This window comes from Mus musculus, chromosome 14 (assembly GCF_000001635.26).
Source record: "Mus musculus strain C57BL/6J chromosome 14, GRCm38.p6 C57BL/6J".
Taxonomy (NCBI): domain Eukaryota; kingdom Metazoa; phylum Chordata; class Mammalia; order Rodentia; family Muridae; genus Mus; species Mus musculus.
The window spans coordinates 122,788,719-122,810,506 of NC_000080.6; the positions used below are offsets into that span (position 1 = coordinate 122,788,719).

The 21,788-nt window shown below is 41.1% G+C and overlaps 1 protein-coding gene across 6 annotated transcripts in view; it reads left to right on the top strand.

The window, feature by feature from the left end:
* The window catches only part of Pcca (propionyl-Coenzyme A carboxylase, alpha polypeptide), a 405,580-nt gene that overhangs the window by 304,354 nt on the left and 79,438 nt on the right, over nucleotides 1–21,788 (top strand). For all 6 annotated transcript variants that reach the window (NR_153443.1, XR_383133.3, XM_006518432.3 and 3 more), the window contains one exon: nucleotides 1,638–1,736. Coding sequence is in view for 4 of the 6 variants with exons in the window: in XM_006518432.3 (XP_006518495.1) it covers nucleotides 1,638–1,736 (99 nt within the window). In the remaining 2 variants the exon portion in view is untranslated. The remainder of the gene's footprint in view (nucleotides 1–1,637; nucleotides 1,737–21,788) is intronic.

A 21,788-nucleotide genomic window follows, 5' to 3' on the forward strand; every position in this document is an offset into this window, starting at 1 on the left:
GCATGTTCCTTTATTTAATATTTGCAGATATACTTCATTTATTACTGATGCAGTGATATCTTCCTTGATTTAGAGGTAGCAAGATCACAAATTTTTGTTGATTTCTTATCTAGTGTATAAGGAAATGTTGTCCCTTTGTTTCTTAGTCATGTGAGTCTTTCTCATAAGTCCTCCCTCCAGTTGGTAGAGAGGAAAGAAGGCAAACTTCTGTGTAAACTGGATTATGATTTTGTTCTGTACAAAGACATTGGTGTTTCAAGCTTCTCTCACTGCCCCTAGACTCCATCAAAATAGAGTTCAGATGCTTGTGTTAGGGGCATTGGAACAGTAGTTAGAGCCATATTAAAATAACGATGGTGGGGTAGAGAGTCTTCCAAGTCTATGCTGCTTGGCTTTGGACCATTAGCTGTTGAATAACAATTCCTGGTCTCATTTGGGCTTTTCTGATGCTATGACTGCACTGAAAAGACTTCTAGTGCCATAGTGCCTATTGTGCACCCGCAGCCGTGGAGTCTCCTGTGCCCTGTGGCCCTCAGCCTGACTTAGACCTGGCTTATCTTCTACTAAGACATGCTGGAAGTTCTAGATTCCTATCATGATTCACTGGAGTCACATTTTTAGTTAGCAATGTCATGAAGCCTTCAACTTTCTTTGGCTGTGTCCCCAAGATTGAATCCTTTTAGGGTAGCTAATATGTGACAGAAATGTTTTAACAAAGTCTCTGTACACTGTTGTCTCCTTAATCTGTCCCCAGGTGCTCAACAGAAAGGCAGTAGGACTCTGTCATCTAATTTTACAGAGTGTGTGTGCACTTTGGAGAGAGTTGACAATAGGGATTGTTAGCCTCCACACATATTGCTTCTGCTTTAGACTTACTTTGCAACTTATGCGAGTGTGTATAGACCTAAAATAATAATATTTCCAGCCTGTCTCTTATACCAAAGAGTTAGGAAACAACCTTTGGTGAGTGTTTTCAATTAACCTTGATTTCACTTCCTTTTAACTACTTTTATGTTACTTAGAAATTAAAATTTTCCCTCTAATTGTATCTCTGATTTGAATAATTATGGCCTTTTTGTTTTTGATGATAATTTGGTAAAAATTATTTATGATTGGTGACTGTCTGGTAGAACTTTTCAAAGTTTGGATAGATTGGCTATTCAGTACCAGAGAGTATTGCCTAATTAAAGTGTGTGTTTAATTAAGATAACAATGCTTAGTCCATCATTAAAATTAGCATGAGAAAGTTCTTCCTTGGTCCTTGGAGAGGACATTCTATGCACGCCCTGTTGTGTGGGCTGCAAAGTGTCGCTGGGATTTACATGCATTACGTGTCTAATTGCAGTAAATGTGGCATGTCCAGCTAGGTTTCCAGTTAGAAGGCTGTTTGTTACTTTCTGGAAATCACTTGAAGCCTCAGTACCCAGAGGCAGCTGTTCACAGGTCCTTCACCTCTCCCCAGAGATGGCTGGGAAGACTCCGTTGTTGGACCCTGTCTTTCATGGCTGCAGCAGTAAACATGACAGGTTGTTTGGAAGCCATCTGTTAAAATGGCTGCTGCTTTGCATGCAGCAGTGAACTTGAGATCAGTTTCCTGTCTGTCTTCGTGGTAACAGTCTTATTTTGTGTCACAACAGGTGGAAGTTGATGGCTCGAAACTAAATGTGACCAGTACGTGGAACCTGGCGTCACCCTTATTGTCTGTCAACGTTGATGGCACGCAGAGGACTGTGCAGGTAAAGCTTCACAGGATTTACTTAGAAAGTTTCAAGTTCAAAAGCCTTATCCTTCTCTATGTGGCTAATACTGACATAATAAGGAAAAGCTGTATTTTAATATTCATTGTGTTCTTTCTGTAGTTGTAAAGATTTTTTTTCTTGTTATACTAGGGAATTTGGAGCTATGTTTTAATTTCAGAAAATGGGTTTTCTGTTTTTCAGAGACCCTCACAAAGTTATTGCATTATATTTGCTGAAAATAAATAATCCCACAGGCATTTAAATAATTACTAGATGAGAAGTCATCTTTGTCATTATAGGCTTTTAATTATAAAGCATGGTTTGCATGGATTATCATCTTTCATGCAGATGAAATGATATAGTCTTCGGTCAGAAGAAACACGGCCATGAAGGTTGACTCCTCCCCTCCCCTCCCCTCCCCTCCCCTTTCCTTTTTCCCCTCTTAAAACCCCCTATACCCTACTCTCCCCCCCCCACACACACTTGCCAACCCACCCACTCCTGCTTCCTAGCTCTGGCATTCCCCATAATGGGGGATAGAACTTTCACAGGACCAAGGGCCTCTCCTCCCATTGCTGACCAATTAGTTCATCCTCTGGTACATATGCAGCTAGAGCCATGAGTCCCACCATGTGTTTTCTTTGGTTGGTGGTTTAGACCCTGGGAGCTCTGGGGGGTACTGGTTAGTTCATATTGTAGTTGCTCCTATGGGGCTGCAAACCCCTTCAGCTCCTCGAGTACTTTCTCTAGCTCCTTCATTGGGGACTCTGTGCTCAGTCCAATGGATGGCTGTGAGTATCCACTTCTGTATTTGTCAGGCACTGGCAGAGCCTCTCAGGAGACAGCTATATCATACTCCTGTCAGCAAGTTCTTGTTGGCATCTGCAATAGTGTCCGTGTTTGGTGGTTGTTTATGGGATGGATCCTCAAGTGGGGCAGTCTCTGGATAGTCATTCCTTCAGTTTCTGCTTCACACTTTGTCTCTGTTACTCCGTCCATGGATATTTTGTTCCCCCTTCTAAGAAGGATTCTGAGCTTCTGGGCTAATATCCACTTATTAGTGAGTGCATATCATGTGTGTTCTTTTGTGGTTGAGGTACCTCACTTAGGATGATATCCTCCAGATCCATCCATTTGTGTAAGAATTTCATGAATTCTTAGTTTTTAATAGTTGAGTAATACTCCATTGTGTAAATGTACCACATTTTCTATATCCATTCTTCTGTTGAGGGACATCTGGGTTCTTTCTGGCTCCTGGATATTATAAATAAGGCTGCTATGAACACAGTGGAGCATGTGTCCTTATTACATGTTGGAGCATCTTCTGGGTATATGCCCAGGAATGGTATAGCTGGATCCTCTGGTAGTACTATGTCCAATTTTCTGAGGAACTGCCAAACTAATTTCCAGAGTGGTTGTATCAGCTTGCAATCCCACCAGCAATGGAGGAGTGTTCCTCTTTCTCCACATCTTCACCAGCATCTGCTTGTCACCTGAGTTTTTGATCTTAGCCATTCTGACTGGTGTGAGGTGGAATCTCAGGGTTGTTTTGTATTTCCCTGATGATTAAGGATGCTGAACATTTTTTCAGTTGTTTCTCAGCCATTCAGTATTCTTCAATTGAGAATTCTTTGTTTAGCTCTGTATCCCATTTTTAAATAGGGTTATTTGTTTCTCTGGAGTCTAACTTCTTGAGTTCTTTGTATATATTGGATATTAGCCCACTATCAGATTTAGGATTTTTAAAGATCTTTGACTTTCTCTAGCACATGCCCCAGGAAGTTAGTATTGTAATTTGAGAAGCTCATCCCCCAACCCCAATGGCTTCCTATTAGCAGTTACCTTGAACACAAGAGTTGATAGCATGTTCTTTGTAATCCGTGACCTCTATTTAAAGTAGAAACCCATGGAGCTAAGCCTCCATGGGCACTTCATACTGAGGTCAGAGGCTCCTGGAAAACCAAACACTAAACAAAACCACAGGAAAATGTGGCTCTTACATATGAATAGGAATTTTCAATCTCTCATAGCATCAAATGCTGGTTTTTAAACTCAATTTTATGTAGAAAACCAAAGAATCACATCTGTTTTATGTTTCATCTATACCTGTCTCTATTAAGAGACTGTGAGTCAGAGGACTCAGACTCTGAAATAGATATCTGAGGACTGATTAGTCTCTAAGATTGTTGTGTTATCTCTGTAGGTCTAAGAGGGCTTTAACTCTTAGTACTCAACCTGATATTTTGGCTTCTCTATGCATACTAATTTTCTTCTATACCCTAACTCTTTGCTTCATTTTTTCTACCTTATAAATAAGTTATGAGATGAAAGTATTTGAGACCATTGAACGATATATCGCTACATGCTTTCACACTACTTAAATCCATTTGATGGGCTCAGAGATGTGGTTTAGTGGCAGAATGCTTGTCTAGCATGGCCAACAAACACCCTGAATTTGATTCTTAGCATTGCCTAAAACCAAGTGTGATGGTGCATTTGTATAATCCTGGCACTCGGGAATCGGAAGAGAGAAGATGAGGAGCTCAAGGGCCTCCTTAGCTGAGGAGAGTTGGAGACCAGCCTGGGATGCATGTGTCCCTGTCTACACAAGCAAGCACACAGCCACAAACAAACAAATACTGAAGAAGTGAATAGAATAATAAATCTTGTGCTATTACATCTTAACAACAGTGGTCAATACCATATTTTTTGTTGGACCATGTGGTTTGGGGCATCAGGTAGTTTGACTGTTGTGTATTTAGGTGTGAAAAGACATAGGAGGCTCCATTCAAGTCTTCCTGCCATAGCACTCTTCAGCATCTTTCCTGGTATCTCTGATGATAGTTATCTTCATGGCTATTTGACTTGTAGAATTTTTGGCTAGGTATGTATGTAGAAACACCACCAGTACCATTTCCCTTAGAAAATCCCTTTTTCTTGGATAATGTTCAGTTCACTTTTATTTTTTTATTTTGTAAGTCCGTTGCTCCAGAAGTATTCATATACCTGAAATGTATGAACCCATCAAGGCATACCCTAGACTTGTTGAAAGGAATTGAGACACCAGGCTAATACTTTCTAAGAAAGGTAAATGCTGTATCAGCAAAAATATCAGGTGCCTAAGATCAGGATAAAGCATTTTTTCCCTTACAGACAGGAATGATTTTTATGCACTTTCTTTGGATTTCACCTTTAGAGTTGATTTGACAAACTACCACATGGTTCCACATGGTGGAGTGAGTGTGAGAGATAAGCGATGGTCAGCATGAATCATGCACGGTGCCCCTGCTCCATAGTGCTCGCTCTGCATGCTGCACAGTGCTCAAGTTGCAATGGGGACTGGTTAAAGTTTAATGCATATAGTAAATGTTTTAATCTTCACAATGCTTAACTCTACAGAGTAGATAATCTCATTGTTTGTTTTTATTGATGAGAATCAATGAGACTCCTGAGAGAAAAAGAAAATATGTGATTTGCTTAAGGTCATTCTGCTAATAAGGTGTGATGAGAGATTTAGACCCACATAGTCTTGCTGTGGGGCTTCCTCATGCAGGAGCCTGAGCCAACTTTGTGACCCTACTGTGCTCTGCTGCTTGCTCTTTTCCCTGTCAATTTCTCACGTCACATTTTCTTGTCATTCATGCTTTAAATTAGTGCTGCTTTCAAAGTACAGTGTGGGGAAGAATATCTGGATGACTTGTTAAACTCATGCTGTGTGTGCACCTACAAACTTGACTTCAGACTTCTTTACTTCATCTGTATTGCTAGTAGGCTCCTAAGGATGCTCACCTGGGAGCCACAGTTGAAGAGCTTTACATGTGTGTCATCAGTAGTAACCTGACAGGGTTGAGGAGCCAAACACTCACAGTCTTCTTACTTAGTACCATGAACTCTGCTCTGGCTTCAGGCCAGTAGGGTTGATGGGAGTTTCCAATAGAGAAGTGATATCATTGGTAAACTTCATGGGCACAGTATTACTCCCTGTTTCCTTTTAAAACAAAACAAAACAAAACAAAACAAAACAAAAACAAAAACCCAGGTGTATTTACTAAGTGCAGTCAGGGATGCCATGGGTGATCACCATTCTTCAGTTGATCAGAAGGGATGGTGAGGAGACCTGTGGCTATGGAATAGGTGGTCATCATCCTCAGTTGATCTGGAGTCTGCTCTGATTTAAGTTTGAACCTGCTGCTTTGCCAAGTCCCTGGCATATACATGTGAAAGCTGCCTGGCTCTGTGGGCAGAGAGCAGGTCAGTGCGTGGATATGGAGTCTTCTTGGGCTCCAGAATGTCTGAAGTAAGTCTGCCTTAGCTATGCACTGATCCTGAGATTTAGATTTACTTGCTCTCAAACTTTCCCTTTGGTAACCATGGTCCTGAGGTAGCTTTCTTGTGTGGTTTATGGGGTCTCCAGTTTTGGCCTCCCCAGATCAAAAGAATCCACACTGTAAGACAGCAAGTCAGAGCTCGGCAGATACAGGCCACCATGGTTCCTGAGACAGCAACAGCAACAAAGATTCAGAGGACCCACCTAAGGATACTTCTCATGGAAGCAAGTGTCTGCTGCTAATTTCTCGGTGGGGGGGCACCCACTCTGTTTCAGGCTGGCATGACCACCTGCTGATGGGCTTGCATGGGGAGAGCAGCACATTGTCTGTCTCGGCTGTCCCTCTTCTCTTTTTCAGAGGCTTGTGCATATCATGGCTTCTGTCTTCCCCTCTGACGTTCATTACCCATTACTTAGAGACGTCTGCTTTGTGGGGCCTGACCTCTGCCACGTGTACCTTGCTGCTGCCATAGCCTTTTCTTTCTGACTTGAGGATCATAGGCTCAAAGAACCTTAGTCGCTGTTGATAAGCACCACTGCAGAGCTAGTGAGCAGTCTGTCTGAGAGGAGTGATTAAAAGAACCGGGAATGCAAACATTGAAAACTATTGAGCAAAATTAAAGCTCCTCCCTCAATGACTGTGTCAAAGAATTTTTTTCCTACTCATCTGACAAGTCCGTTTTCCTCAAGTACCTTCATTTGAGGGAGGTAGAATGGCAGTGTTTGCAATTTACTTACTTTCTCATGTTAGGCATTTGCTAGTGTTTCCACCTAGATGGTTTGATGTTTACTAAAGAAGAGCTAATGGAAGTCCTGTCATTCTCTTGTAGTTCGTGGGAAGGTGCACTTAGAGATCTATACTACCCAAAAAATGAGACTGTATTTAACAGAAATATGTATTATGTTACTATAGTTTATTTTAAAGATTTGTTTATTTCATTTTGTATTAGTATTTGCCTTTCCTTGTGTGTATATGTACACCCAGGTGCATATCTGATGCACACAGAAGCCATATATTTCCCTGGAACTGGAGTTACTATTGTGAGCTGCCATGTAGGTGCTGTGAACTAAAACTGGTCCTCTGCATGAACAGCAACTGTCCTTTGTCACCAACCCATCTCTCTAGTCCCCACAGTTTTAAAACTACAATAAAATTTATTGAAGTAAAATAAAATTGAAATTTTAATTTCCCAATCAGTTGGAGAAGCCCTGTTTGGCTACTCTGACTGTTGGTTGAGACAGCTTTCCAGTCAAACTCTTTATAAGCCAGGGAGTGTTTCAGATAAAAATCATGTAGGACTTTTTGATTTTGGTTCTGTTTGTTTGTTCATTTGTTTTCTGTTTCCCCTCTATGTGTTAACTATGGTTTTAATATTTTTCATTAATTAGTTGCATTGAGGAGTTGGTAAAGTGCTTGTAATGACCTGAGTCCTTGAGTGATGACCTGAGTTTTGCTCCTAGCAGTTGTCATGGAAGAGCATGATTGTTATCCTAGCACCAGGAGTCAGACGGGGGAGGATCCCTGCACTCAATGGCCTGCCAGTCTAGCCTAAGGGGCAAGCTCCAAGTCTATTAGAAGCTCTGTCTCACAAAGCAAAATAAAAGGTATCTGATCAAGGTTGATCTCTGGTCTCCACACACAAGCAGGCACACATGAACATGTGCATGCATACGCAGGTAAAACCCATGAGCATGCTAATGCCACACTGCCTCCTACAGACACACACAAATTAATTGGATTAACAGAATTAATGTAGAATGAACACATGAGCTGGATTCATTTTAAAGCAAAAGATGGATTTCCCCTCCAGTTAATATATTTTTCCAATTTTAAGTTTAACAAAAATCAGAGCTTTTCTTACTAGATGAAATGATTTCCTGTCTATAGCACTTGATTGAAGTGGTAAAGAAAATGGGAGATGTGCTGTGATCTCTCTGAGTTCACTCTCTGTGTCCTTCATGTGTGCTAGAACCTCTGCAGGTGGGAGCGTGCGGAATTAACAAACTTTTTATTGTCATTATCAGTATTATTACTATGCCTGTGTTCCCTTCCTGTGAAGTAATTCTTTTGTAACCTTGAAAGAGGCTCTTTAATTTTACTTTGTCTGACTCAAAAACTTGTCCATTTCTTATAGTGTAATTTGTCTGCTGCATTTGCCGTGTTTCTTGTTAACATTTCACAGAGTAGATTTTCATTTTGTACAGTCACGTTGTCAGACATTCTTAGGCAGAGCCAGCTGACTGCTCCTGGACTGCTTCTTTGTGTGGCATCTCTCCTACCCACCTGCTCACAGCAGGTTGTCTTCAGGCCTGAAGAGTAGCTAAGCACTTTTGAAAGTATCTGAAGATCCAGCTAAGGTCTAGCCGTACCGCATTGTGTGATTGGGAGCTACTCACAATGTGCTTTTGAAGACTGGTTTTTCCTTCTCTTATTCTTGCTGAAATATTTTCAAGAGAAATAAATTTATTATAAGTAATTGTAAAGAACAGGATTCCCGAATTCTGTGTTGAATAGCTCATTGATATGCAGTTAAGTGGAACTAATTTTCCATGTTAAAGCAGATAAATTTGCAACAGCATCACACACATCTCAAGCATTTACTGCAGAATACCAGATTAAATGTATTGCTTGTGAACTGATTGGAGTAGTAGATGGATTAAATAACATGATACAGTGCAGCAAGGTACTACAGAATGTCACCCATGCACAGAATGTGAAGGAAGACCAGTTATGCTACAGGCTGTGTGTACTGACTACAGTATATCTACAAGAGTGTATCTATGCAAAATTAAAGAAGTTTTTGACATTTTAACTGTACCTTCCTGTTTTTAAGTGAGAAGATTTTTTCCACTTTAGAAAGATGAAACTAAATGTTCTACTTGTCAATATTTTAAATAAATATGCCCCTCATAAGATATGAAAACAAACGTTAGAGTCCTAGTTCCTATGTATGTGTGCTGAAGCTAATATGCATGTGTGTGTGTGTGTGTGTGTGTGTGTGTGTGTGTGTGCGCGTATGTTGGAATGTGCATGTACACGCTGGGGATTGAACACTATCACTGAGCTTTAGTCCCAGTCCCTAAAATTAATTTTTTAATTATAAAGTTAAATGATAGGGTTCACCGTTTTGCTTATATTTGCAAGCACATGCGCATAGAAGAATCTGCTTCATAACATGTTTTCAGTCTTAAAATAAATGTTTTCCCTGTTTTTAAGATGTTTCTCCTCACCCCCACCCCTCTTAGAAGTAATTAGCTGTTATTTTGAACTGTACGCATGTGATTACTCCAGAATCACCAAATGTAATATGAACCCGTATATTTAGTTGTGTCAGATATATAAATATATAACAGAATAAGCAAGGGTTAGTGTTTTTTTCCTAAAGAAGTAGGAAATGAAAGAGTAATTATTAACCATCTCCTTTTCACTTTCCTGAAAACATCAATTACGGTTACACATCTCAGGAACAAGCTTCCCAGCACAACAGAAATAACTGCTTTCACTATGTTTCAAAAAATTTAATCACAGTTTAACAGCTGGGATGAATGCATGACTATAATTTAAGGCATTAACTCCAAGGCAGGGCTACCTGCCTTTGGACAGCAGTCCCGGGAGCCGAGCGCGTCTTGGTCTTAGCAACGGGCTTTATAATTTGGAGATGTTCATTAATTTGAAGGAACAGGAAGACAGCTTTCTGAATCCCTCTCCTCTCCACATGCACACATTTTTTTTTTTATTGTTAACTAGAAAATTACATTTTAGTAGCTGAGAGAGGAAGAGAATTTTGAAGGGTATAGGCAGCAACTGTGTAGATGAGAAACAAAGAATAGCTACATTGGAGACTACGGGGACAAACCCTGCAGCCTTACAAAGATATTGTCAAATTGGAAATCAGTGAGGGGGACAAAGAAAACCACGGCCATCCTTACCACCATCCTCACCGCCCTCCTCACCACTGTCCTCCCTCAACATTACTTGTAAAGATGAAATCATTTCTGACTTTTTATTCTAGTAGGTATTTTGGAAACCTTAGGTTTATTGTTCTGTGAGTGTCTTTGCTTTCCTGAGCAGATAGCTTTGCTGATTTTGTATTTGTTGAAGTTGTTTTGTGAACAGAATCTTTTTAGAATTTTCATTGTGAAACACTGGAAAGTATAGATGTTAGAGTAGATTCGACATAAGGAAAGAGGGATGTTTTTATCTGGCTTTGAGGTAGAATCTTAAACTTGAAAAGGAGGAAGTGGAATCAGGCAGAAGGAGAGTATGTCTTAGGAATGTCTTCTTGCAGAAGCTTTGCTGGCTTTCAGGCAGGTTGGATTTGCTTTTTGCCTGGTATGTAATGCATTTAGCATTAAAGACTTTCTTTTTCATGGATTCTAGATTTTAAAAAAGTATTCACTTTTCTTTATGGGAAAAGCTTGTATTCTTATAGGAAAGGCAGAATAAGCTCTAGTGGTTTTTTTTTATCTTCTTTTTAAATTTAATTTTACTTTTAATTTATTTTTTATACTCCATATTTCATTCCCCTCCCCACCCCCACTCCCATCCAGCCTCGGTCTGCTCCACATCCCACACCTCCTCCCCACCCCACCCTGTCATCACGTGGATTCCCCCACCCGCCACCCTACCTGACCTCTAAACTCCCCAGGGCCTCCAGTATCTTGAAGCTTAGGTGCGTCATCTCTGAATGAACATAGACCCAGAAGTCCTCTACTGTATGTGTGTTGGCGGCCTCATATCAGCTGGTGTATGCTGTCTGTTTGGTGGTCCAGTGTTTGAGAGATCCAGGGATCCAGATTAATTGAGACTGGTGGTTCTCATTTGTTTTCCCAATGTCATTCCTCCCCGACTGGCTGAGATATGTCTGCTTTGACTCTGACGACTCTGACTTCCTTCTCTGGAGATTGTGACAGTGAGGTAGAGAGGGAGGGAGGGAGAGAGGGAGAGAGGGAGAGAGGGAGGGAGGGAGAGAGGGAGGGAGGGAGAGAGAGAGAGAGAGAGAGAGAGAGAGAGAGAGGAGAAGAAAGGAAGGAAGCAAGCAAGCAAGCAAGCTATAGTCATCTTCTGTGTAGTTTTGACCTGCTGTAAACTGAATGCAAAGTCAAGGAACCTGTTAGTACTTTTTATGTCTGGTTATACACTCATTTGGTATAATTAGTGCATTTATTGTGCTAAGCTCATTATATGTTAATTATTATGCATTTACTTCTGTTTGCCTGGGAATGAGTGGAGCCCTTCTTGTAGGGCAGGGAGATGCAGAATGATGGTGCATTGATGTCCCCTCCCAGATGAGAACACCTGATGTGGCTCAGGCAGTTTACAGACAAACTTGTCCCAAGGCAAAGTCATTTGTCAACAGCTAGCATTCAATAATAAATTATAACAAGCTGGTTTTTAATTTATTTTTGTTTTGTTTTTTTTCAAGACAGGTTTCTCTGTATAATAGCCCTGGCTGCCCTGGAATTCACTTTGTAGACCAGGCTAGTCTTAAGCTCACAGAGAGCCTCCTGCCTTTGCCTCTGCCTCTGCCTCCTGAGTGCTGGGATTAAAGGCATGGGCCACCACTGCCTGACTATGAACTGTTATTTTTAATATCTAAATTTATTTTTGCTTAACTGACAGATAATGATTGACTGTGTCTCAGGGCACTTTGTGCTGTTGCAGCACATGTCAATTGTGTAACGATCAGCCAGGACAGTTCAGCTTAGCCAGCTGCTCCCACAGTTGCCATTTCTTTCAGAGAGCATTCTAAGAGAACACGTGAAGCTTGTTTCCATACTCTTGGGCTGCCAAATGGTTAGAATAAAATGCAAGTTACAGTTCCCTTAGCAGAAGCAGCGAGGAAAGCTTCACCGTAAACCCACTGCCTGCTGTAGCCAGCCTCCATTGAGGCTTTAGCTGACACTGGCAGTATGGGATCATGACTGAAGAGTTCCCACGATTAGCTCAGGCTGCTCTGAGTGAGGACTGCAGTGCAGTCACAAGTGTCCAATGCCAGTGTGGGCAACACCTGTCTCTGAAAGGCCTTTTCAGAGATAAAATGCCCAAACTTCAATGTACATGAAATGTTTAAGGCTTTAGCAAAGAGGGCATGGTAGCCCATGCCTTTAATCCCAGCACTTGGGAGGCAGATCTCTGAGTTTGAGGCCAGCCTGGTCTACAGAGTGAGTTCTAGGACAGCCAGAGCTACATAGAGAAACCCTGTCTTAAAAACAAAATGACTTTAGTAAAAGATGGATCGTAACAAATGGAGATCACCATGTAATTTCGATAAAGAGCAATTTATGAACTAATTCAAACTGTCCTTTAAAACATTTCATTCTCAGTGTGATACCTGATGTAGAGACCACAACCCAGGGCAGGTCTCATGCCCAGGAGTAGTCAGCCAGTACAAACTGTACTTGATACGTTTGGGGTGGGGGATGGAGAAATGGAGAGGGAGGGAAGGAGGGAGAGGAAGGAATGAGACTAAGGATGAAGTTGGGTTGGTAGAGAAACGGGGAAGGATCTTGGGGGAGTTGTGAAATGACAAAATGCATTGTATGAAGTCTCAACGAATTAATAATATTATTACTTAAAAATCTATTACTGACAGTCGTAAACCAGCAATAAAAATTGTACTTGGTCATTATATTTTAAATTTGTCCCCAAAAGGAAGTTCTTTGCTTAAAAAAAAAGTTTTCTATCTTATTCTAGAAGTAGTTATATAATGTCCTCATTGCTGCCCATGGTCTCATAAGGCCCAAAATGTTAACTCCATGGCTTAGTACAGAAAAGCTGCTAAAACCTGAGTTAGACCCCAGCAGTAGAGACAAGTAAAGTGATTTGGTGGATATTCTGGGTGGGGGCAGCAAGAACTGGCAGATGCACTATTTACCGGGTGTGAAGGAAATTAAAGGGTTGAGGGTGAGTGGTGAATGTTGACCTTTTGTTTTTACGTAGACTTAGGAGAGCTATGGAGGATCAGGTCTGCAGAAGGATCTGCTGATCAAGAATTCCGTCTGGACTCTGCCGTCGTGTGAGAGGTGCTTAGCTATGTAAGGGTTAGTATCACATGAGCAGTTGACCATGTATCCTAGAGTGGAGCTGAAAACAGAAATTTGGAAGCCACAAAGAGTAGAGTAGGTCTGTCACATGCAAAGCATAAAGGGGCTGAGTGTGGTGCTCACGCCAATAATCCCAGCACCCACAGGCAGAGGCCGGAGGATGTCTGGATTCAAGGGCAGCCTGGCCTATAGAGTGAGATGTTGTTTAAAACAAACAAACAAACAAACAAACAAACAAACAAGAAAGGAAAGGAAAGGAAAGGAAAGGAAAGGAAAGGAAAGGAAAGGAAAGGAAAAATAGGCCCTTTATTTTAGTCAGACTCTAACTTAGGACAGGTTGAGATGGGTAGAAGGCTCTGCTGTTGTCTCTGCAGTATTTTCTGGCTGTTTCACCGAGGAGGTTGGGATTTTCTTTGGGAGGTGGTAGTTGGGTTCTGTATCTGGAGCATGGTGGTTTTTGAAGTTACATGCAACCATCAGAAGACATTGAATTTTAGGCTATATGTGGAATGTATCCTTTGTGCTTAGGTCCTACTCTTACAAAGTTAAATCTTAAAAATATACATGTGTTTATTTATTGTATAAGCATGTGTCATGGTGTCAGGGACAATTCATGGGAGTCACTTTTCTGCTTTTACATCCTAAGGATCACTCACAGGTCATCAGGTTGGATGTTTTTACCCAATGAAACACCTCATGGACCCATACGGTTACATTTTAAACTATGTATGTTGTAAAAGGGAAAGAATCATGGATCTGGATGGAACCCACAGGGCAAGAATGTGGATAAATGTGTAGAGGTGAAGCCAGCAGGCAACACCAAGGAAACACCAAGGAAATGGGACGCAACCCAGGAGCCTGAGGTGGTCTTGAGGCCAGTCTAGGATGCTTTTGGGTATGGGATTCAACTCCTCTTTAGAGTATTGATTAATAAGATGTAGACAAAATAGATCTAAGATGTGGGAAATGCAAACTATAGATGACCTCCCCATGTGTCTTGAGGCAGTAGTGGTTATGCCTCTTTGCTCATAATTCCATTTTTTGTTTGCTTTGGTTTGGCCCTTCTGAATAACTATTTCCTATATTTTAAAGTATTTCTTGAGTTTTGCCTCATTTTTAGGAGATAGTATCTTTAATTTTTGGATTATGATTTTCATCTGTTTGGCATTTTTGGTCATGGTATCATTTTTTGTGTGATTACTTTTCTGTGCTATCTACTTTTTGTGTAAGTTTATATGGATTTGAGGCATGACAGTTTTCTGTTGTTCAGTTTTACTTGAAATTAGTCTCTTTGTAGTCTGTTTTTGACATTTAGAAGTGGCATATTTTTCCCTTGGCTCTTTCTGACACAGAGTAGTAGGAAAGAAAGTTTATGCATACCAGGAAAAACAATCCCTCCTCTCTAATGATAACAGGGTGCATGGACCTTCTCTCCCTGCCCCCATCTCTTCCCTCCTTAAGCCAGTATACTGATATATCACTCACTCACCCTCTCCAATGTTCTCATTTCTCCTTTCCTAATTTTTTGATGCTAAGTTCAGCAGCCAGACTTCTACTTTGGAGCAACCTGTGATTCAGGGCTATGTTGCCCGCTTTTGTCTTTCATAATCTGAACACCCAAAACGTTCTTGCTGGGAACTGATAATGAATTTCCATGTCTACAGCATTGTCTTGTATGCTGGTGGCATTAAGGAGAACGCACAAGACACATGTTTCCAGTCCATGTAGAGCTCTCCATCTAAGGAATGATCATGTCAGAGTAGCCACATCCCATACAGAAGGAACATGCACTTTTAAATGTCCTTCTCTTTAGTTCCCTTGCCTCCACAGAATGAAGATCATCTTTCAAAGTTGCAACTCAAAGGCGATTGTCCCTCTCCATGCTGTGTATCTTCACCTGCAGGCCATCAACTGTTCATCAGGAGCAGGGCTGTGTAGGAAATTTAAGAGGCTTATAGAGCTGAGGCTGTGGCTCGGGAGAGTGCACTGTCTATGCACAGGCACAGCTTCTGTCCCCAGCACAGCAACAGAACCTCAGACACATGAGCTGTAACCAGCTCTCTAAGTTCTTCCTGCTTCCTGGACTGCTGATTTCATCTTTCAACTCTGCCTGTTCCTGGTCACACTGAACTACCCGCCCTTCCTCCAACTTTCCATGCTTGCTCCTCATCGGAAAGTCATATAAACTTTCCTATCAACACAAAAGCTTTTCTTTTACTTCATTCTGTAACATTCCTGCGAAATAGTTTTTAGTGAGTTATTTTTAGGAAGGGGCTCACTGCTCTGCTGTGGAAGCAAGAGACTTTGTTTGAGTTCCAGCACAAATGATAAAAGGCACACCAGTGCCAAGGAGGCTGAGACTGGAGGATTGCTGGCCAGCCACTATAGATGAATAGGTGACCCCAAGGTCAGTGAGAGACCTTTCACAAAAATCAGGGTAGAGAGCAACTGAGAAAGACACAGCATCTTCTGACTTCCACACATGTGCACATGTGTCATGTAAACATGCAAACATAAACTCAAAATGGCCTCCTTTATACATGCTAAGTTGACAATTATAAGTGCTTCAAATATGCATGTGCATTATGAAATGACTAAGCCAACCTAACTAAGATGTGCGTTACCTCTTACAGTTTCCCACATTTGTGGTAGGGACAGTTAACATCTGTTCTCTTAGTGATCTTGAGTGACCTGATGCATGGATTGATATAGTATGGGTTTCTTGAATCCATTGAGCTAACACTTTCACCCTTTGACTAATCAATCAATCACTCTTCACCAGTCACTTCCCTGCTTCTAGGAGGTCAGCTTTTCAAACTTCTCATGTGAATTTTTCCTTTGATGAGTATGAAATGTCCTTCTCTGTCTCTTTTGATTAATTTTGGTTGGAAGTCTATTGTATAAGATATTGGAATGGCTACTCCAGTTTGTTTCTTGGGTCTGTTTGCTTGGAAAATCTTTTTCCAGCTCTTTACTCTTGATGTTGAGGCATGTTTCTTACATGCAGCAAAATGATGGATTCTATATTTGCTCCATTGTGATAGTTTGTGTCTTTTTATTGGGGAATTGAGACAATTGATGTTGAGAGATATTAAAGGCCAATGATTGTTCATTCCTATTATTTTGGTGATGGTGGTGTGTGTATGTATGTGTCTGATGTGTCTGTAAGTGTATATGTGTGAGTGTCTGTACGTGTATGCATATGTGTGTCTCTCTGTGTGTGTCTGTGTTTCTCTCTCTCTCTCTCTCTCTCTCTCTCTCTCTCTGTGTGTGTGTGTGTGTGTGTGTGTGTGTCTTTTCTGTGACTGGCTCACTTCCTTTACCATACTGCCCTTCATATTTTTCTATATTGTTGCCCATGACAAGATTTTCACTATTTTGAGGGCTGAATTGTGTTAAGTTTCAAACCCAGGACAAGCAGCTGAGGTGCCTATTTAGCATATCAAAGCAGGCCTACCTCTAGGTTCTCCCAGCATCCCCCAGCTCTACATGTTATAGGGTATGGCCTTTACCCTGAACTCTCCAGCCCAGGGGCTGGGCTGTCTGTCGCCTGGAGGCTCCTTCTGATATAATCCGGACATTGTGGTTACCTCCCTGCCTGGCTGCTCTACTAAGTTCTCCTCTCTCCTTTCCCCTCCCCCTCTCTGTACATGGACCAGGGTCTGGCTATGTTTCCCTTATATCTATAATACACTTTCTCCTCCACCATACCTAGGAGCAGTCCTGCCCTGTCCATATCACCCCTTTTCTCATTCATCTCTAGGACAAGTGGCTAAGGTGCCTATTTAACAAATAGTTTTCTATTAGTATGTTTGTATGTTCACATAAACACACTCACACACAACACACATGTGTAAACATTAATATTATTATATACATTTCCATTAATATACACATTTTCTTTATTCACTGATGACCACTTGAACGGATCCCATGACTTAGAGATCATACATGAATCTGTAGTAGTGCTGATGACAATGTAGGTATCCTGTCATAGTGCTGACCTCATTTTCTTTTTTATTTATTTTTATTTTTTTTAAATTTATTAGGTATTTTCCTCATTTACATTTCCAATGCTATCCCAAACGTCCCCCATACCGTCCCCCCCACTCCCCTACCCACCCAATCCCACTTCTTGGCCCTGGCGTTCCCCTGTCCTGAGGCATATAAAGTTTGCATAACCAATGGGCCTCTCTTTCCACTGATGGCCAACTAGGCCATCTTCTGATACATATGCAGCTAGAGACATGAGCTCTGGGGGGTACTCGTTAGTTCATATTGTTGTTCTACCTATAGGGTTGCTTCATTTTCTTAAGGGCAGTGTCGCATGTGGGATTCTCTGATCGAAAGTAACTTCAGAGGCCCCCTCCATCCTATTTTCCTTTAATGGCTACATCATGCTTATTTTTAACCACCAAACTTTAGTGTCTAGCAGTAAGCCTTTCTGTAACTCTTCTGGAAACTTGTTGATCTCTCTTTTTGTCTCATAATACCTAATACATTTTGGTATGTGAATTTATCATATCGAGGCATAATTAGTTATTTTACAATTTGTTTGTTGTCTTTTCTGTGGTAACCTGGAAGGTCGATCTTTTTTAAAAGATTTATTTATTTTTTTATATTTTTATTTTGTGTGTACATCTGTATGAATGTATGTTACATGTATGTGAGTGTCTGTGGGGACCAGAAAAGGGCATTGTATCACAGTGCTTTAATTTTAGAATCATTTGTTTAGTTTCCTCAGGAACCTCATGCTAACTTCCATGCTGGCTTTACTCACTCTGTCTCCTACCAACTGTCTGAGGGTTCTCACATTCCTGCCACCATTGGTTTTCCCACACAGTCCACTTGTCAGTTCTTACTGGAAGTCCTTATCTATACCATATCCTGTGTTTTCTCTATAACTTCTCCTAGTGATGCCACAGTTTCCGATCTCATGTTAAAGTCTATGATCCATTTTGAATTAATTTTTGTGCAGGGTGGGGAGGCAGTCTCTTTTCTAGTCATGTGGTTATCTGGTTTGCCTGGCACCATTTCTTAAAGAGACTGTCTTTATCCAGTGTGTCTCTGGCACCTGCATTTGTTTCTTTTCTTGTTGTGTCCAAATACATGGCAGACGAAATTTAGGGGAGAGAGGGTTTAGCTTACAGCTTAAGAAGGGAGACAGTGCATCAAAGTAAGGAAGGTATAGTGGCAGCAATGACAGTTGATCACATAGTGTTCAAAGTGGGGCTTCAGAGAACAAACAGGAAATGGGGCCAGGCAATAAAACCTTAAGGCCTTCCCCACCCTGCTCATATGTAGCAGATGTGCAACTTGACCATCATTTGGGTCCTGGACAACTAGAGCTGAGGTTATCCCAAAAGCTGTGCCTGTACCTGAAATATGTTCTACTAGCTGGGCTGCCTTGTCTGGCCTCAGTGGGAGAGAATACATGTAGCCTCACAGAGACTTAAAGTGTCAGGGTGGAGAAGATACCCAGGGATGGGGGGGGAGGCACACAACCACTCACTCTCTCTATCTCAGTCACTTACTCAGTCACTCAGTCACTCAGTCACTCACTCATTCACTCACTCACTCACTCACTCACTCACTCGGAGAATGATCAGGGTGGGGGTGGGGGAGAAGTGTGAGAGAGCAGGATATAAAGTTAGTAAGTTAAAAAAACAAAACCTAAAACGAACAAAAAAAAAAAAAAAACAAAAACAAAAAACAAAGACAAAACCTTGAGGCCTGCCCCAGTGATCCCCTTGCCTAATGAGACTCTTTCCTAAAGGTTCCTTATGAATGAAGCAGTGCCATAGGCTGAGGACTGGATTTCCAAGTACAAGTCTGTGAAGAACATTTTACATGTAAATCACAGTAACACCATGGGTCCTCTGTGCCCTCCGTTGGGCCACATGCCTGTTTTGTGGCTGAGGTATGCTGTTCGGGTATATGTATGATTTGAAATTGGGTACTGTGTTGGCTCCAGCAACTTCCATTTTGCTCAGGTGCTGGCTGTAAAGTCTCGAAGTCTTTATTATTTACATAAGAATTTTAAGAGATTTTTTTTTTCTGTTTTTCTACTATAATTTTAATTTTTCTTTTCTCTGCCAACAGTTAGTTTGTCAGTAGTCAGCTTTTTCTCTTTTTCTTTTCTTTCATTTTTTTTTTTTTTCTACCCGTGGGTTCTGGGTTTGGCCTCTTGATCATGACTGTGATTCTTTTTTTTTTTTTTAATTGTACCTCAATTCCTTTTTTTCTTTCTTATTTACTTATTTATTTATTTTATTAGATATTTTCTTCATATACATTTCAAATGCTATTATGAAAGTTCCCTATACCCTCCCTCCGCCCTGCTCCCCTACCCACCCTCTCCCGCTTCTTGGTCTTGGCATTCCCCTGTACTGTGGCATATAAAGTTTGCAATACAAAGGGGCCTCTCTTCCCAGTGATGGCCTACTAGGCCATCTTCTGCTACAAATGCAGCTAGAGACACGAGCTCTGGGGATACTAGTTAGTTCATATTGTTGTTCTACCTATAGGGTTACTGACCCCTTCAGCTCCTTGGGTGCTTTCTCCAAGCTTCTCCATTGGGAGCCCTGTGTTCCATCTTATAGATGACTGTGAGCATCCACTTCTGTATTTGCCAGGCACTGGCATAGCCTCACAAGAGACAGCTATATCAGGGTCCTTTCAGCAAAATCTTTCTGGCATATGCAATAGTGTCTGGGTTTGGTGGCTGATTATGGGATGGATCCCCGGGTGGGTAGTCTCTGGATAGTCCATCCTTTTGTCTTATCTCCAAACCTTGTCTCTGTAACTCCTTTCATGGGTATTTTGTTCTCTATTCTAAGGAGGAATAAAGTATTCACCCATTGGTCTTCCTTCTTCCTGATTTTTTTGTGTTTTACAAATTGTATCTTGGGTGTTCTATGTTTCTGGGCTAATATCCACTTATCAGTGAGTGCATATCATGTGTGTTCTTTTGTGATTGGGTTACCTCAGTCGGGAATTTCTTTTCTGGTCTAGTCTACTTGGAGTTCTGTAGGCTTCTTGTATGTTCATGGGCATCTTTCTTTAGGTTTGTGAAGTTTTCTTCTATAATTTTATTGAAGATATTTGGCCCTTTAAGTTGAAAATCTTCATTCTCATCTACTCCTATTATCCGTAGGTTTGGTCTTCTTATTGTGTCCTGGATTTCTTGGATGTTTTGAGTTAGGATATTTTTGCATTTTGCATTTTCTTTGATTGTTGTGCCGATGTTCTCTATGGAATCTTCTGCACCTGAGATTCTCTCTTCCATCTCTTGTATTCTGTTGCTGATGCTCGCATCTATGGTTCCAGATTTTTTTCCTAGGTTTCTATCTCCAGCGTTGTCTCACTTTGGGTTTTCTTTATTGTTTCTACTTCCCTTTTTAGATCTCGGATGGTTTTGGTCGTGTTTTCCTGTATTTCTTTAAGGACTTCTACCTCTTTAGCAGTGTTCTCCTGTATTTCCTTAAGTGGGTTATTAAAGTCCTTCTTGATGTCCTCTACCAGCATCATGAGATATGATTTTAAATCTGAGTCTTGCTTTTCGGGTGTGTTGGGGTATCCAGGACTGGCTGAGGTGGGTGTGCTGGGTTCTGATGATGGTGAGTGGTCTTGGTTTCTGTTAGTAAGATTCTTATGTTTGCCTTTCACCATCTGGCAATCTCTGGAGTTAGTTGGAGCTTGTTACTCCTGTGATTCTGTTAGCCTCTGTCAGCAGACCTGGGAGTCTAGCTGTCTCCTGAGTCTCAGTGGTCAGAGCTTCTGCCAGTCCCAGAAGCTATGTAGCTCCTGTAGTCCACACTCTCACCTAAGGGATCCGGGACCCAAGATAGCTACCCCTGGTGCTCCCATGACTGTGATTCTTGAAAGTTGTGATACTTCTGCATTTTTCTTTATTGATGTCTGAGATAGAGTTCCTTCACCTTGTTTTTTGTTCTTAGTAACTTTTTTCTTCTGCTTTCTCTAGTCCATTATGATGCTTTTCAGTACATTTACTTGATTAGTTTAGTCTTTAATATAGTTTTCCCACTTCCGGCATACTACTTGATTTTATTTTTTTTAAGAATCTTAATTTCTTTGCTGAATTTGTCATTCATGCTGCTGACTTTCTTACACAGGCCCTGAGCTGAATTCCTAACTTCATTAAACTGCTTTTTTGAATTTTTTTTTTTTTTGAGATCATTGATCAATGTTCAATCTAGACTTTGAATTCTTTGTCTAGTATTCTGTCATTTCAGTGTTCTTGGATTTGGTTACTGCCGTCATGCTACTTGGAACAGTCATATTAACATGCCTTTTCACACTTGCTTCTGGGCTAGAATTTATTCATCTATTTGGATAGAGCTCTCTCTCTCTTTCTCTCTCTCTCTCTCTCTCTCTCTCTCTCTCTCTCTCTCTCTCTCTTTGTTTTTGGTTTTTTGTTTGTTTGTTTTGGTTTTTCGAGACAGGGTTTCTCTGTATAGCCCTGGCTGTCCTGGAACTCACTTTGTAGACCAGGCTGGCCTTGAACTCAGAAATCTGTCTGCCTCTGCCTCCCGAATGCTGGGATTAAAGGCGAGCACCACCACAACCAGCTCTCTTTTGGTTTTATTTCAAGTTCTCAGTGATCAATCTTCTCTTGAGAGCACACTCCTGGTATTACTCAAGGAGGACAGAGC